Source organism: Fringilla coelebs, assembly GCF_963513975.1.
Source record: "Fringilla coelebs genome assembly, chromosome: 4".
Taxonomy (NCBI): domain Eukaryota; kingdom Metazoa; phylum Chordata; class Aves; order Passeriformes; family Fringillidae; genus Fringilla; species Fringilla coelebs.
Genome location: NC_140032.1, coordinates 13,471,200 through 13,487,591, shown reverse-complemented (window position 1 = coordinate 13,487,591; position 16,392 = coordinate 13,471,200). Strand labels below are relative to the sequence as shown.

At 38.6% G+C, this 16,392-nt stretch overlaps 1 protein-coding gene across 1 annotated transcript in view; it reads left to right on the top strand.

The window, feature by feature from the left end:
* Positions 1 to 16,392, top strand: part of SLC2A9 (solute carrier family 2 member 9) — a gene marked incomplete at both ends in the record, with an annotated part of 76,375 nt that overhangs the window by 22,532 nt on the left and 37,451 nt on the right. The window contains 2 exons of the mRNA XM_084204275.1: positions 6,674 to 6,806; positions 14,843 to 15,030. Of these exons, the coding sequence (XP_084060401.1) occupies positions 6,674 to 6,806; positions 14,843 to 15,030 (321 nt within the window). The remainder of the gene's footprint in view (positions 1 to 6,673; positions 6,807 to 14,842; positions 15,031 to 16,392) is intronic.

Sequence of the window (16,392 nt, the reverse complement as noted above, 5' to 3'; positions counted from 1 at the left end):
TTCCCCGAGCCAGACACAACAGTATTTATTCATCCCTTTTCTGTGCAGAACTCATTAAGTAATGCATGGGAAAACAGCTGTGTGTTTTCATGCTTGCAAATGAGTTTCAGTCCATTAAAGTTGTGCTGTGAGGCTTCAATTCCCAAAGTTGTAACAACATATGGCTGATGGGCCATTTGTAATATTGAAATGTTGCAGTTTTGCATTTGGAAAGAACATCTTACAGGAGAGGAGTTGTCTGAAATTGGAAGTGTGGTTATGGAAATAAGAGCACTATGGAGATAGATATATAATTTAGACTCACCAATGAACAAAAGATTTAATAGCAGAGCATCTTATGTTGGGATGCAAGTTTATCATCAGTGAAGATTGCTACTCATAGAGTGAAACAGTGCTCACCTGACTCTTGAGAAGATTTCTATGTAGCTGTTCTCTGCTTAATTAGGTCAGTTGGAGAAGCAGTAGACCAGCTTTCCTGGAAAGATATCCTTCAACAAATGTGAAGGAAAGAAAGACATCAAAACACCATGGAGGCTGATAGCAGTTGCTTATAATTTTCTCCTTATCCACTGAAACATAGTTAACACATGTAACTAAACTTAGAGCATTTGTTTCTACTAATATTTAAAATATGATTTTCTGCTACTTTATCAGACTTAAAAAGGTGAGTTTTTTCACTTACTGTAGCTGACCTAATAACAAATAATGCCTGTCCATAAAACTCATCTTACCCTGTGTAAGTTTGACTCTGCTTCAAATGTTTAGAAGCAAGTGAACACTTCATATTTTCAGGTTTCCTTAGTGCTTAAGTATTTGATAATACTTACAAATCTGTTATTAAGCAATAAATCTAAATCAATTTCACCTGGGACTTCCTTCCAAGTGTGTTTCTCACACTGGGGAGATAACCACCACTTAAATATTTTTGAAGGTTCTTAACCTTCAAGATTAACATTTCAGTTTTTCTTTCTATTACACATTGTAAAACTAACCATTATTGCAAATTCATGTCCTAATGTGTAAATTTATCCTTTACAAATTAGGTATTAATGCCGTGGTAAGTTGGTCAAGCACTGTAGGATAGCATGCAGTCATCATATTGAGTAGGAGTGTGTTTTCTACTCTTGACTGTCTTTGCTTTTGAAACTGCTGGCAAAAGGAAAAAAAAAAATGGGAGGTATATTCTTGATTCATATTTTAAGGGATTTTAAGCTTGAAGTAAATGTCAAGTTAAAATTAGTTGGGTTTTGATTTTTTTAAAATCCAAAACTGCTTTTTTGTCATTAAAAAAATGTTAAGATGAAATATTCAATAATTTCCATTATTTTTAAAACAGCAAATGTGCATTGGGTTTTTTTCATGTTTGTTTTTCTCTTAACCTTAATATACCTTAGTCTAACTTTCACAACTTCAGTTTGGCAAAACATAACCAAATAAAAAAACCATTTGCATCTAATGCAACTTCTAAATGCCCTGGAGCACTTTTCTTCATCTCCCACTAGAGTCCCAAAAGAATGCAGGTCTCTGGAGTCCTATGTGCTGCATCTGCCAGTGCCCCTGGGACATCTGAGGTACCCAAGGGTATCAGAATGATAGTATGTTCTCATGTTTAAAAAGCTGAGTCTTATCCTCCTCAATTATTTTAATTTACTATTTTTATATTTTGTTATTTATGGATGCTAACCTGAGTCTAAATGCATCACTGAAAGGAAGTTCTGTCAGAAATTTTGCCTAGCTCCAGCATACCTCTAATATTTCTTCCTAAATAAGCTCAAATATATATGCTGGCTGCTGATAATAATCCCATGTGAAAGCTTCCCATTTCCCATTGCTTTTCTCTGAAATTTTTACTTCTCTTGGAGATGAATAAATGAAGACAAATTATGCCATATAAGTGTGCAGTAAAAAGTTAGCTGCTATTCCAATAAAAAGCTGGACAAAAAACCATCTGGGGAACTTGTAATAGATACTTTAATTCTCCCTCTCAATACTTCCATGATCTAACATGCCATTTAGTGAAGAGAGAATCATGGGACTCAGACACCAGGCACTTTCAAAGCTGTTTTAAGTTCTCATCCAAAGGCCACTTAGTAACAAAAATCTCCTGCTGATTTCTGTGAATTTTGCATCAGACTTGTACAGCCTTAAGTCTGTGACTTTCTGTACTGATTATTACCTGGGAAGATACTGATACCTGAGTAATCTTCTTGTCAGAGTTATAGCTGTAGTAGGGACCTGTAAAAATACACATCTGGGTGCAGAACAGAGGTGAAATACTCATATTATCTCAGTTGCCTCTGTTTTAAACAGGAAGGTAAGCAATTTTAAACTCTGTTATTGAAATACATTTTGACAAATTGGGCTGCAGAAATGGTCATGCACAGAGCAAATTGAGCCCAGCAGGGATATAACTGTGAGGTTAGCATCTCCTGCAGCCAGAGGAGATTGCAGAGCCGTGTTTGGAGTGGTACAGAGAAGGTAAGAGGAAGGCAGCTGTTTTGCACCTTACTTGAGGAGCTGCTCTGAAGCCTGAGATGCAGGAATTCTCTTTTCTCAGCTGCCACATGATCATCACCACTGTGCCATACCCTTGACTAAGGGAAGAAAAGATAGTTCTAAAGCTAAGAAATTAGTTCCACCTCAGTGCTTTTCCAGTCCTTGGCCCCAGGCCAGCATGGCTGTCCTTTACTCTCAGGAGTGTTTTATGTGGTGTGGTAGCAGATTAACAGAGAAATGCTGAACTTGTGCAGTGTTCTGGGCTTTGCATGCCTAAGTAAATTTTCCCAGTCTGTTCTGAGCAGGGATACAATTTCTATTTCTTTTTTTTTTTTTGCGGGGCAAATGGAATATTTCTGATATGCATTTTTTGTGCCAAGTCAGTGCAAGAAAGGACAAAATTCAATTGCTTCACTATAAGCAGATAGTATTATCTTGATGCCCTGTGGTACCTTAGGTGTCCCTGTGAGACTGGCAGATGTGACACAGAATATCACAGAGACCTGCATCCTTCTGTAGCTGCAGCAGGAGGCTGAGGCAAGATGCTCCAGGGCATCTAAAAATTAGACTAGATGTAATTATTTCTGTCTCTGTGTGATTATATTTTGCAAAACTAAAATTTTAAAAGTGTTACTGCTTTTCATAGAAAATGAAAAAGAAGAGACTGCCAAATCACTATTTCCTGGGTATTTTTAGTATCTTGCATTGGATGCCAGAGGCTTTTGTCTCTTTGTTCCCTACATACAAAATGGATAAAATATGTCATTTTACACAAGAAAGTTATACAAAAAGGTCATTTCTGTTTGCAACTTGTTCAGCACTGTAGTAAATTCATTACAACCCCATCCCCAAGGAATTAATTCCAGAATAAATACTTAAATGGTGACTATTTAATAGTAACTGGTAAATAGACTTGCTCACTGAGAGATGACAGATCATCCTGTGCACTGAGTGCTAAAAAGGGGCAAAGAGTATTTATTTGGATACCATCTCCTGCTCATTTCAAGCAGTAGAGGCAACCAAGCCCCTGACAGTGCTGTGGGGCAGCGTGGTGGCTGCACAGGGAGGCAGAGCAGGGCTGGGGAGTGCCTTGTGTTACCCCATGTCCAGCCTGAGCCTAGGAGAAGGAGTCTGGGGTGTGGGCATTTCCCTTGGCTCTAAAATGGACAGGAGACAGGATGGGGGAAGTTTGCCTGAGAGCATCTGTGGTCAGGATGCTGGCTGGGACATGGGGCATTTCCACAGCACAGAAACCCAAACTGGGCAGAGAGCCCTGAGTGGGGAGGAGTGCCTGAGCTGGGAATGGGAGTGGGATCTATGTCCAGATTATGCTTTCACAATAAATAGATAAATAATTAATTAAAATCTCTTTATTAAATGAAAAGAGGAGAGGTTTAGCACAGATGTTAGGAAGAAATCCTTCACTATGAGAGTGGTGAGACACTGGACCAGACTGCCCAGAGAAGCTGTGCATGCCCCAGCCCTGGAAGTGTTCAAGCCAGGCTGGATGGGTCTCTGAGGAACCTGGGATAATAGAAGGTGTCCCTGCCCATGGCAGGGTACTGGAACTAGATGATCTTAGAGATCCCTTCTGAAATTCTGTTTCTCCGTTTCTGTGAAATTATTTAGAGAGAAACAGAGTGAAGTGGTCGCAGTTGCATATTTCCTTACTCCTGTTATCCAACTCATACTGGGATATTTAATTGGCCACACTAAATCTTTCAAAAAACGGATGCCCATGTCCAGGGCACTACAGCACTTCTTCCCACCTCTGTTGCATGACCTTGTTAACAATTCTGTTCTCCCTTTAAAATGTATTTATCTGTATATTGTTTACTTGGTCTGTGCTAAGAGTGTGTTTACATTTCATCAAAATCTTCCAAATTGCTGAGAATACTAAATGTAACTGGTGTTTAAATAGATTATTGATTTTGATAGGGATATTTCAGCTGTCAGCAGTGCCTGTTGACATTTTCCCATGCCACCTTCTCTTCCACCTTTTGATCGTTACAAGTTCCATTTTCTGCATTTTAGCTGATGATTTTCTGACATGGCAACATTTTCTTTACTGTATTTCAGTGCACCATAATCTTGCTCCATTTGCAGCTGACAAATCCATGCCATACTTTATCTCCCTCCCTTCCACCCAATCTTCTGTCTCTGCAGCTTTGCACTTTATTCCATCAACCTTTGAATGAGTCTGCGGTTGTCAAACTTGCTCTACTGTTTAACTGTCTTTTGTAAATACATCAAAGCCAGGTTTTTCATGCTCCAGCCTAAGCAAATATCCATAATGTGACAGTTTAAAATGAGAATTTTACCATCTTGACATGTTATTTGTACCAATTCTGAGCGGGTGATGAAATCAGGTCCCCTGTAATTAAAACATTTCATGCTCTTTTAAGTTTTCCCTGAAATAAAGTGGCATGTAGTTGTAATTTCTCCCAGCAGTGCCTGTTGTGCTTCTCCTTATTGCTGACAATTGAGGTAAAGTGTTTTAAGTTCTTCACCTACACTGTCTTTTGCCTTTAGCTTATTACTGCTTCTGAGCATTGTCCCATTATATGTCCTATTCCTTCTTAAAGGGGATATGAAACCCCCCTTTTGACTGCTTCTCTTAGTTCTCTTTAGAGGGTCTAGTTGAACCTGATTTCCAGCAATTTTAATGAATCTTTTAAACTTATGTTACTCCTACAATTTCTTTTCTGTAGTGGGAGGAAGGAGTTAAGATTGTATAATGTAAATGAGGAGAAAAGCAAGTAGAGCACACACTCCATAATGTTGAATAGTCATGAAGTCTTTTGAAATGGATGGAGATGTTTCCACTGGCTTCAGTGACTTTCTGATCAATTCATGCCAAAATGGCAAGTGGGAACATATTTATGAGTATTTATGAGTTTACCTTAAGGTTTTAGAAGCTAGCATGATAAAAAGTAAAACAGAAATCTTAAATAGAGGAAATAAAGGAAACTCAGTGTGTTATGCGGCAAAAATAAAGGGCTTTTCATTATAGGAGCAGGGTTTGCTATTTATTGTGAGGGTAAGTTCAGAGTCTTGTTCATAACTTTTTCAAAATAATGCTTTCAAGAAAAGTTATTTAAGATAAATGTGACCAACTTATAAAGTCTCCCATACACTATAAGAGACTTTAAAATGAGTTTAAGTTTATTCCATAGAAGTCTCTGTATGTGGGCAGAATGCTGATAATAACAGTATACAAAAAATACTTTTTTTTCGTTTAAGAAGCATCCTTGACATGGTGGGAAAAAACCTTCAGAAAATATGATGATTCAGAAAATATGATCAAGAGTAAGACTTTTATCTGGTGGTATTGTCAAAAATTATAACAGCCTATAATTTTTTTTATACGGTACATAGCAAAGAGGTTTATATTACAGGAAATTATTCCAGGCAGATATGGAATGGAGGTGACAAGTTATACTGCCTGTTTTCCTAAGTTATCCTTTACAAACCAGTACCCACTTTGAGTATGTGATTACTGACTGGTTTTAAAGACTGAACCTTAGTTTTCTAGTTTTTAAAGTAAGATTCATGCTTGTTTGTCCATAAACAGTATTAACCACTTTTGGATCACCTACATTACAGAAAGTTTTCCACTCAAGTGGAAAAAAAAGAGAAAAAAGGAATGAAGAAATAGGGTCTTGGAGCCTTCATGATAATGCAGGCTCTTATGGTGGCCAATTACCTCAAGCTTTAAATTGTTTGAAAAAACACTTTCTCAAGTTGTTTTCCCAACCCAGGAGAATTTTCTAAAAACACCTCTCTCACCTAAAAGGGCAAGTGAAATGTTTGATTAGGAGATACCCCACCCATTATTTCTGGGAGTTATTCAGTTATCTTGGGCCCCGTGTCAGGTTTGAGGCGTGGATTACATCCCATGCCATGCAGAACATGGTGATTTAGGCCTTGCTGAAGTGAAAGAATGTGAAATAAAAACTGCCAATGGAAAGTGCTTTGGGGGCTTGGCCCTTGACTAAGGTGATCTGAGAGGGAAGGGTTCAAACCACTTACTAAGCTTAGGAGGAGCACATCACTCTGGTGGTGGACACAATACTTTGAATGATGAAAAATTGCAGTGTTTCCTATCAAAGCTATTTTTTCTTCTAAGTGTCACTTTGGGAGAGTGTTACTGACTCACGTTTGCATCCATCTGCAGGAATCTCGGTGGCCTTTCTTATTTGGAGCAATCATTGTTCCATCATTGATACAAGTGCTGATTCTGCCTTTTCTTCCCGAAAGCCCTCGGTACCTCCTACTCGAAAAGCATAACAGGAGCAAGGCAGAAAAAGGTATGATATGTTCCTTTTTGCAACAAAGGGTGTTTATTGTAGGGATTCAGGCTGGAGACACCTGGTTCTGACACCACACCAGAAGCAGGATATTCTCATAGGAGAGGATCTCTTGGCAATAATTTTTCTCACTTTTTCATTTGTCTCTGTATGTGTAAATATAGATGGAGCTTTGAAGTTTTTATAAATTAAATTCTCCAGCAAGGTCACTTATCTAACATTACACATGGTGATACAGAACTAACCAAGTCATCCTGCTGTTGTGTGCCAGTCATTCTGTGCAGGGTTCATTTGAAAGTAAAAGGTGGTTTCAGTCATCATGACTCTCCCTTATCTACAGTCTTTGCACTTTGTCCAATAAAAACACAGATTCTGTTGCTGCTGCCTTTTTTCCCCCAGTAGTCACTGTGTTTTACCCTGTGTTCTGTAACTCAATAATCTTTGTTGATCTAATAAAAACCACCCCATACATCTGTTTAACTGAAAAATTCCAGTGCTTCCATATTGCTTCAGCTTCGCAGGCACAGAATATTTTGTCCTTGCTTCAGGTTCCAGGTATAAAACTTGCTTGCATGATCACAGTTGCTGCATTCTCCACCCCAGTAAATTTACTGTAGTCCCATACAGGTGAGAGAACGTTAAAAAATTTGGTTTAGCTTATTATAACAACACATGAAAAACAGGAGTCTATTAAAAAGGAGTCTGATTATAATACCAGAATACCAAACATAAGTGCTTTACAAATTATTCTTTAAAACTTTTTTTGAATATGGCCCTTAACATTTTTAGTCATGAACTAGTTGCTTGCAAAAACTTGTGAAGTGTGCATCAACACCTGAAATATAAATTCAATAACATTTTAGCATGAAATTAATGCAAGTCCATCCAGTTTCTTCTATTTTGAAACTAAAAATTGGCCTTTTTTATTCTTATTCTGAAGAGCCCTCTGAAAAAGCAATAGCATACTGATGAAGAAACTCCCATGTTGTCTCAATTTGGTGTTGAATGAAGAATTCTAAAAAGGTTGGAGCCTCAGACACTCAGAGATATAGTTCAATGCTTAAAAAAAAAAAAGGAGCACAAAGGAACAAGGTTTTGGAAAGTGTTCTTAAGGAGTCAGCAGAGTTTTGAGGAGGCAGAGAGCAGCTTTTCCAAGGAAAGGGCTGCCCTGCCAGCTGTGCTCAGAGCACCTAGCAGGACCCAGCTCAGGTTGGCTGCTGTGTGGAAACTTCTGCAGCACCACGGCTGGGCAGGGAAGAAATGGCTTTGGGTGCCAAGTTTAAACTGGCTCTTTTCTGCCTGATGAAACTGTTGATATATTTCCAGAGCTATGGCTGGCAAAGGCTCTGCATCTGCAATTGTATTGCATAATGTCATACTTGCTATGAGGAACTATTGAAAATCCTGCTACAGTACCTGGAGACCTCAGCACTGACAGTGAAACTGGACCTCTCATAGGGAGAGTTTAAAAATTATAAAACATGGCAGTAAAATAACACCACCTGCCTTGAAATTCACACTATTTCCTATTGCTGACTGTGCCAACTGCACTCTGGGATGCTTTCGGCATACATGTTCTGAAAATAATTTGAAATCTAATCCAGAGGCATTGGAGGTAGGTTTTGGAGTAGAAGGCATCAGGAGAGCAGTTGTCTGGGGAAATGAGCTTTAGCCACTGGTTTGCTGATTAGAAGAAGATGGCTTTCATAAGCCACCCTAAGGACTATAAATTTAGATACTCCGAGAAAAAAGAGACAACCGATAGAAAGTACTTTTCAAAGTAACTGCATATGAATATACACTTTTGGATGTTATTCATTCTATAAGAAAAGACTCAATTCTGAGATATGTTGTAATACACAGTGTAACTCATTTGGAGTGTAATCTACAGTGGAATTCAAAAAATAGGAGATGAATCAACAATTGAGACAAATCATCTGGATATTCGCATTATCAGCAGAAATGGGGGAGGAAAAGTCCAAGTATTAAGGAGACTGGAGGAGTTGTGATTTATTAAAATGCCCTTCTGCTTGTAAGTCATATAATGACGAAGCAGAATTCTTCATTTTAATGATGACTACAGTAATGCTTTTAAATTTTCTGCCTCTTAGCTTAAATCTGCATATTAATATTGGAAAATTGCAACTCTTTCTACTGACTAAATCCCTTTTCTTTCCCTTAATGGATCAAGGCTATTCATGCAAATATATATTTCACTGTGGATTATACCTTGTCAGAGAAATATAAAACTATTATTTGCAAAAGGTCTGCTGTATTTAAAGCAGATGACTATGTTAGTCTTTATGAAATACTCTAAAGTATGCATGTATGTCAAAGCTCCTAAAATGGAGCTGACAACATTAATCTTCCTAATTATTATAGAGCAATAATATCCAGTGAGATAATTTAGGTCATTGAATTTCCACAAAGTTTTGCCCCTGCTTTCACCCCCTCCTTTTCTTCTCTGTCTAAGGAGACAACCAGTCTTTAACTACCAAAATACAAGTGGTGTCAACCTCTTTTCTGGCAGATGTCTTTAAGGGGCAAATGAGAGCTTGAGAGAAGGGGAAGGACAAAACCTGTTGTGTAAACAATGAAAAAATGAAGGAATGAGGGTAGAGGGTGAGAGAGGCATCATGTCTATCACCACCATAAGAGAAGCTATTCTTTGGGGCACAGGGGCAGCGATGCCTCAGCTGAGTGAGCTCTCCCAAGCCCCACTAGCAGGGTTTACCCAGTGCCCTGCTTTCCCCTTCCCAGCTGTGCGGGCGGTGCGCGCGGTGCGCGGCTGAACCAGCACACGGACACCGCGTCTGACTCGCTGCTGTCTGCTGCCAAAAGCAGCAGTGACAGATGAGCTTGGTTCATCTTCCTGCATGTCACCAACCTTTGTCCTACTCCCTGAGACCCAAAGGACCTGAACCATCTCTCATATTCCTGTCTCACTGCTGAACGTGGGAGAGCTGATCCATGTGTTTTGGGGAGAGAACAGTCCACTGGAACAACAGCATAATCTGTAAACCTGCTTTGCCCAAGAAAAGAAGTCTGGTAATAAAGCAAGGGCAGAACCACCCCAGCTCCTCTCCCAGGTCCCATAACTAATATTCTTCTCATTTGATAAGAATAGAAGGTAAGAAATTGTCTAGCATTTAACTGGTGTGAACCTTCTTCTTAATCAAGGCCAGACAGCAGAGGAGAAATGGGAATTCAAGTGGTTGAAGAGAAGGACTTTGGAAGGAGATTGTGGAAATGAAAAGTGGCAGGGATAGAAACAGGAAGAAAAAGAAAAACCTGCTGCTATAATTACATGAGTTTACCATCCAAGTTCTAGGACAGTTAAGACAGGGATTTCACACTGGCTGTCTGTTATTTGCATGCCAAGTGCACCCCTGATCTGTGAGTATCACAATGATGTAAAATAAATAAGTAGTAGTGATAAAATGGACATTTGTTACTACTAAAATGGGTTATTAACACTTGCAGTTGGAGAGTTGAGGTGTCTTTTTTGAAGTGCACTGTTACAGGGAGAGATCTTGCATTTTCTATGCAGCCACAGTAGCAGGTCATGTAAATCAATAATGGAATTCAGCTGGTATCCCAGCTTGCCAGAGGAAAAAATATTGTTATGTCTTAAGGGTCAGACAACTTGGATAAAATGTCACAGCAACATCTGTTGGTGACATACAAAATCTGTTCACCCAGTATGTTCAGTCCTATATTAAAAGTCCCATGGTTATGAAAGAAGCAATACAATAGGTATAATGACAAGCATAGACTTAAATTTTTAGAAAGATGGGTTAGGGTTGATATCTTTACATGTGAAAAAAGAGCAAGGCCACTCCTGATTTAAAAAGCAGGCAGCCAATTTTTTACAAAGCCCTTCAGGATGCCCACATGGACTGGAGAGGTGTTAAACCCAAACTTTGACAGCAGGAACAAGTTGCTGCAAATCCAGTGATTAAAATAAGTTGTTATGACCAACAACAAGCACACATATGATTTACTTATGTTTCTCTGTGGGTTTTGTATGTCTGTAAGGATTATAAACTATTCTTACTGGAAAGGAAGAGACAGCCATGACTACTACACTTGCTGGCTTATGGTGATGGCTTCATCTCCGACGTTCACCTGCCAAAAGCTGGAGTGATTTTTGTGTGTCTGATTTGTTTTTAAACTTTTCTTAAGCCTCCTGTCTTTTAAAAAGGATATTAGGTCATTGGACCTTTAATACAAGGCTCTTGTATTCTTGTGTTATTTTAGGGTGGCATGTATAGGTTTTGTTTTGCCTGTACATTTTGGCTGGTTTCAGGTGAACATGAACAGGCCTATTGATGTGTGTAAAACCATACATAGAAACAGGTAAAGATTAATCTTTAACTGGATAATAACTCAGAAAAGATCTGTGTGTTCTTTACTTAGAAGAAGAGGGAGATGATATGTGGGAAAAGCCTATAGTCATTTGCCTGCAGTTATATTTCCTGAGATTTTTTCCTTTAATTTTACTATGCTGCATGCTAGTAGTAATCTATATTTTTATAGATTTAAATAGCATTATTATATCTCTTCTAGGAAGATGTACCTGAGTTATTCTTCTGGATATTCAGTACTCTAATAAAATTAGTTTATATGAACAAACTGTTAGTTCATTTTAGAAATTATTTATGTGGTAACATGGCGTTATTACAGGGAAATTTCTACTATCTTCAACAGTGGCCAAATAAGTTGCTGTTTAAGCATAACTTAGACAAAGATGTGTGAGACAGTGTGACACTGGATTTAATGTAATTAATCATCAGGGAAGTGAATATGTCCATGGGAAACAGATGACAATAATCCTCCCACAACTTATTTTAGTTTTTGTCCATTTCTTTTCAAAGGATCAGCCCAAAGAAACTTTGACCACTTCTCTCTTTTTCTGCCCTCCTTTGCCTGGTGCTGGCCTTGTACTGTAAACCACTCAATGGCATTTTGATATTTTAAAATTTCTTCTCAAAGTTCACATGCTAATTCTGTTGATAACAACTGCTTTCTTTGCACAGTCCTGGAAGTACTATAGTGGAAAAAGAATTAGTAATTCCCTATATTGCTGAGATGTTGACTGCCCATCTTCAGTTAATTTAAAGGCCTGATTGGTTTTAGAGATGGTATAAACTGATTTTTTTTCAGATCTTTGAACCTCTTTCAGATGCTTCACCTTCCCTTAGGTGAGATGAGTAAAAACTGGTGGAGTAAATGGAAGGGTTTCCTGACTTCCCTCCCCTTGACTGGAACCATCCGGTTCTTTTCCTATTTCATGTAGGCAGTATTCCAGCTTTTGGAGGCTGAGCTTCTAAAAACTTCTGATCCAAGGGAATGAAATAGGAATCTGTAAAGTTTTAAAAGTTTCTAGAACTGCAACTCCTTAGATGTTTTAAGTGTCACATGAAAATAAAGCTTCCCTACAGAGAGAATCAGCCAGTCACGGAGGGAAATGAGTCATTGCAGCGAGGAGAGGAACGACTTCTGTGCTTCTCAGTGCCAGTAGTGCCAGGGTTTGGAATGTAAAACTAATAAAATGAACATCACACATTGAAAGACTTTTGAGTTTCCCTATCTCCCTGCTAATGCAGAATTTATTTCCACCTTATTTATATATAAAATTGTGATTCTTACGGTACTGAAAAGCTGGTAATGGAGGAAAATTAAAGACATTGAGTAGCAGGAGAATGTTTTTCCAAGAAGGTTGGGTGATGTCTATTCAAAACTGTGCATGGATAGCATAGTAATTTCTTAGTATTTCTTGACTTGTTGGTAATTTAAAGTATCCATCACCATTGCCTAGTGGCATTTACATCTTTTTACTTAATGCCATGAAAGAAAGAAAAGAAATCGGGTGTCTATGTTTTTCCTGCCTTGTACTTGACAATTTTGGTAATTGCAGTTTTTTAGTTCCTCTTCCCTCTAGAAATACAGCAAACTCCCTTGTGCAAAAAAGACAGATTGCTATCTTTTTACTTGATTGCACCTATATTTTTGACTTGTGTGACCTAAAGTAATGCTGAGGATTTTAAGAACAGGAAAAATAAAGAAAACTGTGCACTTAGCTAGTTTACACCAGATGCATAAAAATCTGACAGAATCCTTTCATGGAAGGCTATGGTGATATATGTCTGGTTGTTCTCATCTTTACCTGAATTTTTCTCGATTGACATTCTAATAGTACTGAGGAAAGTGTAATTTCAGCATGAGACATTGACTTAGAACAATGTGTGCCTACAGTATGTTTAATTTTACATTTCTTATCACTGTCTTTAAATACATCACACTTGTTAAAATGAGTGTTATTTATTTAAAATGGGCAATAGTGAGGGACAAAACTGAGCAGTTTAATTTTAGTTCTGAGGTTTCAGTTTGTTAATTCATTTCTGATTGTACAGCCTGTGTGAAAAGATAAGTTAAAGTGCTTTTACTGAGAGATTTAAAAATTCTGACCTCTCACAAGAGAGAAACTGGTTATCAGAATATATGAATGTTATGAATTGACTCAACACCCAGAGGTTGTTAATCCCTTAAAAAATCATCCTCCTTGTTAAGCAGAATCAGGTGGGGTCTATTAAAATGCATTAGAAGTGCCTCAGAAAGGCTTGGCCCAGAGCTCAGGTTAGTTCCCTCCACTGCCAGACCAGGAGAAGGCAGAATGTGCAGCCTTGTGCATTCACCAAAGTATCAGAGAGGGATGCTCTGGGAGGCCACCAGCTCAACAATGAAATGCCACAAATTGCCCTTTTCACCTGGGTAAAGATAAAATTTTGTAACTTCAAAATCTAAATAAATTCTGGATATATTAAACAATAACTAGTCAGTATCTCTAGTTTTCTTGACCATCTAAGTGCTTTTTATGATCCAAAGGTGTGTAAACATACTGAAATATGGGGTCACTAGCTTATAGGCAGAGTTATGCAAAGCTGTGGATAAGAAAAAATTGGTTTTGCTCTTATATGAACTAATTGAACTTATTCATTAAATAAAAATGACAGTTTTAAGTGACCTGCTGTGTAAAGGATTGTTTTGAATGTTAGCATCCTACTGGGTTGCAAAGCCTTGTTGCAGGGGTGTTTGTAATGTCATTGTTTCTCTGCAGTGGCTCTGAGTTGATGAGCATTTTAAACATCTCTTAAAATGCCAACCCCTGGGGTATGTTCATTAGATTGAGACAAAAGTGTCTATGATTGCATAGGCAGCATCTGTCAAACGAGGTTGGTGGAGACACATCCCATCCAATTGGAGGTATCTCTGTCTTGGAGGAGGTGTGAGGTGTAAAACCTGTATTATTCACAGTGGAGGGATATTTCAGGAAGCTATCAGTGTGCAATACTAAATGGTGTGTTTCTGAGGAGATGAGGCTGATTTGTTGCTTACATTGACCATGTAAATTTGTTCCCATGACTCCAGCACTGACAAATATTAAGTCTTGAACTGCTCTGGGTAATTATTTCTAGTATTAATTACCTTGACAAAGTGAATTCTTGTCTATATGCTAGTAAAAACAAGAGGTAATATGAAGAATAGTTATTCTTCAAAGGAATAGCTATTCCTTTCCAATGTCTGCCTTTTCTTGGTTTACCAGAATTATATGCATTTTTACATCTTACTACTTCTCTTTCTAATCCATCTCCAGCAATGAAGCCAGCTATACTGTTAGGCTGCAAAAGTAGCCAAGTCAAATAATGTTCAGAGGCGCTGTGGTAATAAATATTTTCAAGTCACACAGGGTTTTCACTCTTCACTGGACCTTAGGCTGTATTATATATGAAATAACATAAGAGAGATCTCATAGGGAGACAATTTATGGTTTTGTTTCAGTTTTTGAGCCCACTAGCAGGGATGAACCAGATCACATCCAGAGCAGAATTATATTGTTGGCAGAAGAATTATTAAGTTGTAGCCCATGTATGCCTCCTGCTTGTGCCAAACATTTCTATTTTAAAGAACCGAGACAGTTATAAATGCACACAGTGCCAAGTGTCTGGCCTAAAGTGTGTGTCCTCTCTTTGCAGCATTTCAGAGATTCCTTGGGAAAGATGATGTGTCTCAGGAGATAGAGGAAGTTTTGGCCGAGTCTCGAGCCCAAAGGAACACCAAGCTGGTGTCGGTGGTTCAGCTGCTGCGGACGCGCGCGGTGCGATGGCAGATCCTGACCGTGGTGGTCACCATGGGCTGCTACCAGCTCTGCGGGCTGAATGCTGTAAGTGTCCTTCCTCAGGCCACAGCCCCTCCTGGGAGCTCCTGTCCCTTACAGAGAGGTTTGGATTGCACTGTTTACCAACCTCTGTGAATTCCCTTTAGCGATGACTCTCTGAGAGCAGCGCGTGGGAAGATCCACGGAGATCTGTATTGCCTGGGGGCTTTTAAAACAAAAAATGTTTGAGGAAAGCCATGTTGGGTTAGCTTTGAAGGAATACATGAAAAGGTAGAAAAGATCAGCAAAGGAAGAGGGTGCAGCTTTCACTTCTGATACTCAGATCCTCTGTTTCTGAATATGCCCCATGCTTATTCGGAGTTTTTTCAGTAGGCATTTCAGCTTGGATTAGTTCAGTTCAGTACTTACAGAAGTCATCATAGCTTCCTAGATGGGATTTTAAAAGGTTACACTGCATATTTAAATTTTTTATAGCTTCCATATTCCTGTCTTGGAAAGTGAAGCAAAAGAGAGAAAAGAACAGTGAATCCCATTGGCCATTAATGTCTGAGGCTGATGGATATCAATAGTCTTCTTCACCACCTATCTGAGCCTACATGAGAAGGTCACAGGATAGTTTAGGTTGGAAGATCCCTCCACCTGGTCCAAGTCCTTGCTTAGAGCAGGAATGACTTCAGTGTTTTCTCAGGCAACTGAGGGCCTTGTGCAGTTGTGTTTTAAACATATTCAGGGGTCAAGGGTCAAGCGTTGGGCAACCTCTGCCAGGTGTTTGCACCACTTACACTGTGAAAAGTGTATTCTTTATATCCAGCCAGAACTATCCTTGCTGCAGGTTGGGGCAACTGGCTTAGATGCTTTATGCCGCACAAGACAAATATTCTCATGAAGCATCTCAGAGGGAAAGGGCTTTTTTGTCATAGTTCAAAGGCATTACTTGCTTATATGTATGCAAAGCAATATTCTCACTGCTGCAAGGAACTCTCTCTGTGCTCTGCATCACACTCCAGCTGGATTTTCCCCCCAGGGCTAATAAATCTATGTGCTTATGTACCTGTGAACATGAGCTCAGGCTTATCTCAGGTATCTCTATAGCTTTAGTACTCCAAATAAAAGTAATTTTTCTAAGAATATTTAAAATATTATTGCAACTGGAACTCTGGTATCTAAAAGCTTTTTGCAAAATACTGGGAGGGAATTAAAAGAATTTTTTCGTCCTGCGGGGTAAACTATGATAATGTTTGTATAGGTGGTACTTTATTCTAATGGTAGGATTTCAGTGCTAATGGCAGGTTATTTTATTCCTCATTGTGGATACATTTTTGAGAAAAAAATCCCCAGAATTATCTTGTCATCCAATCTTTTTAAGCTTTATCAACACATAAGGGAGAAAAAAATGACACTTATAGT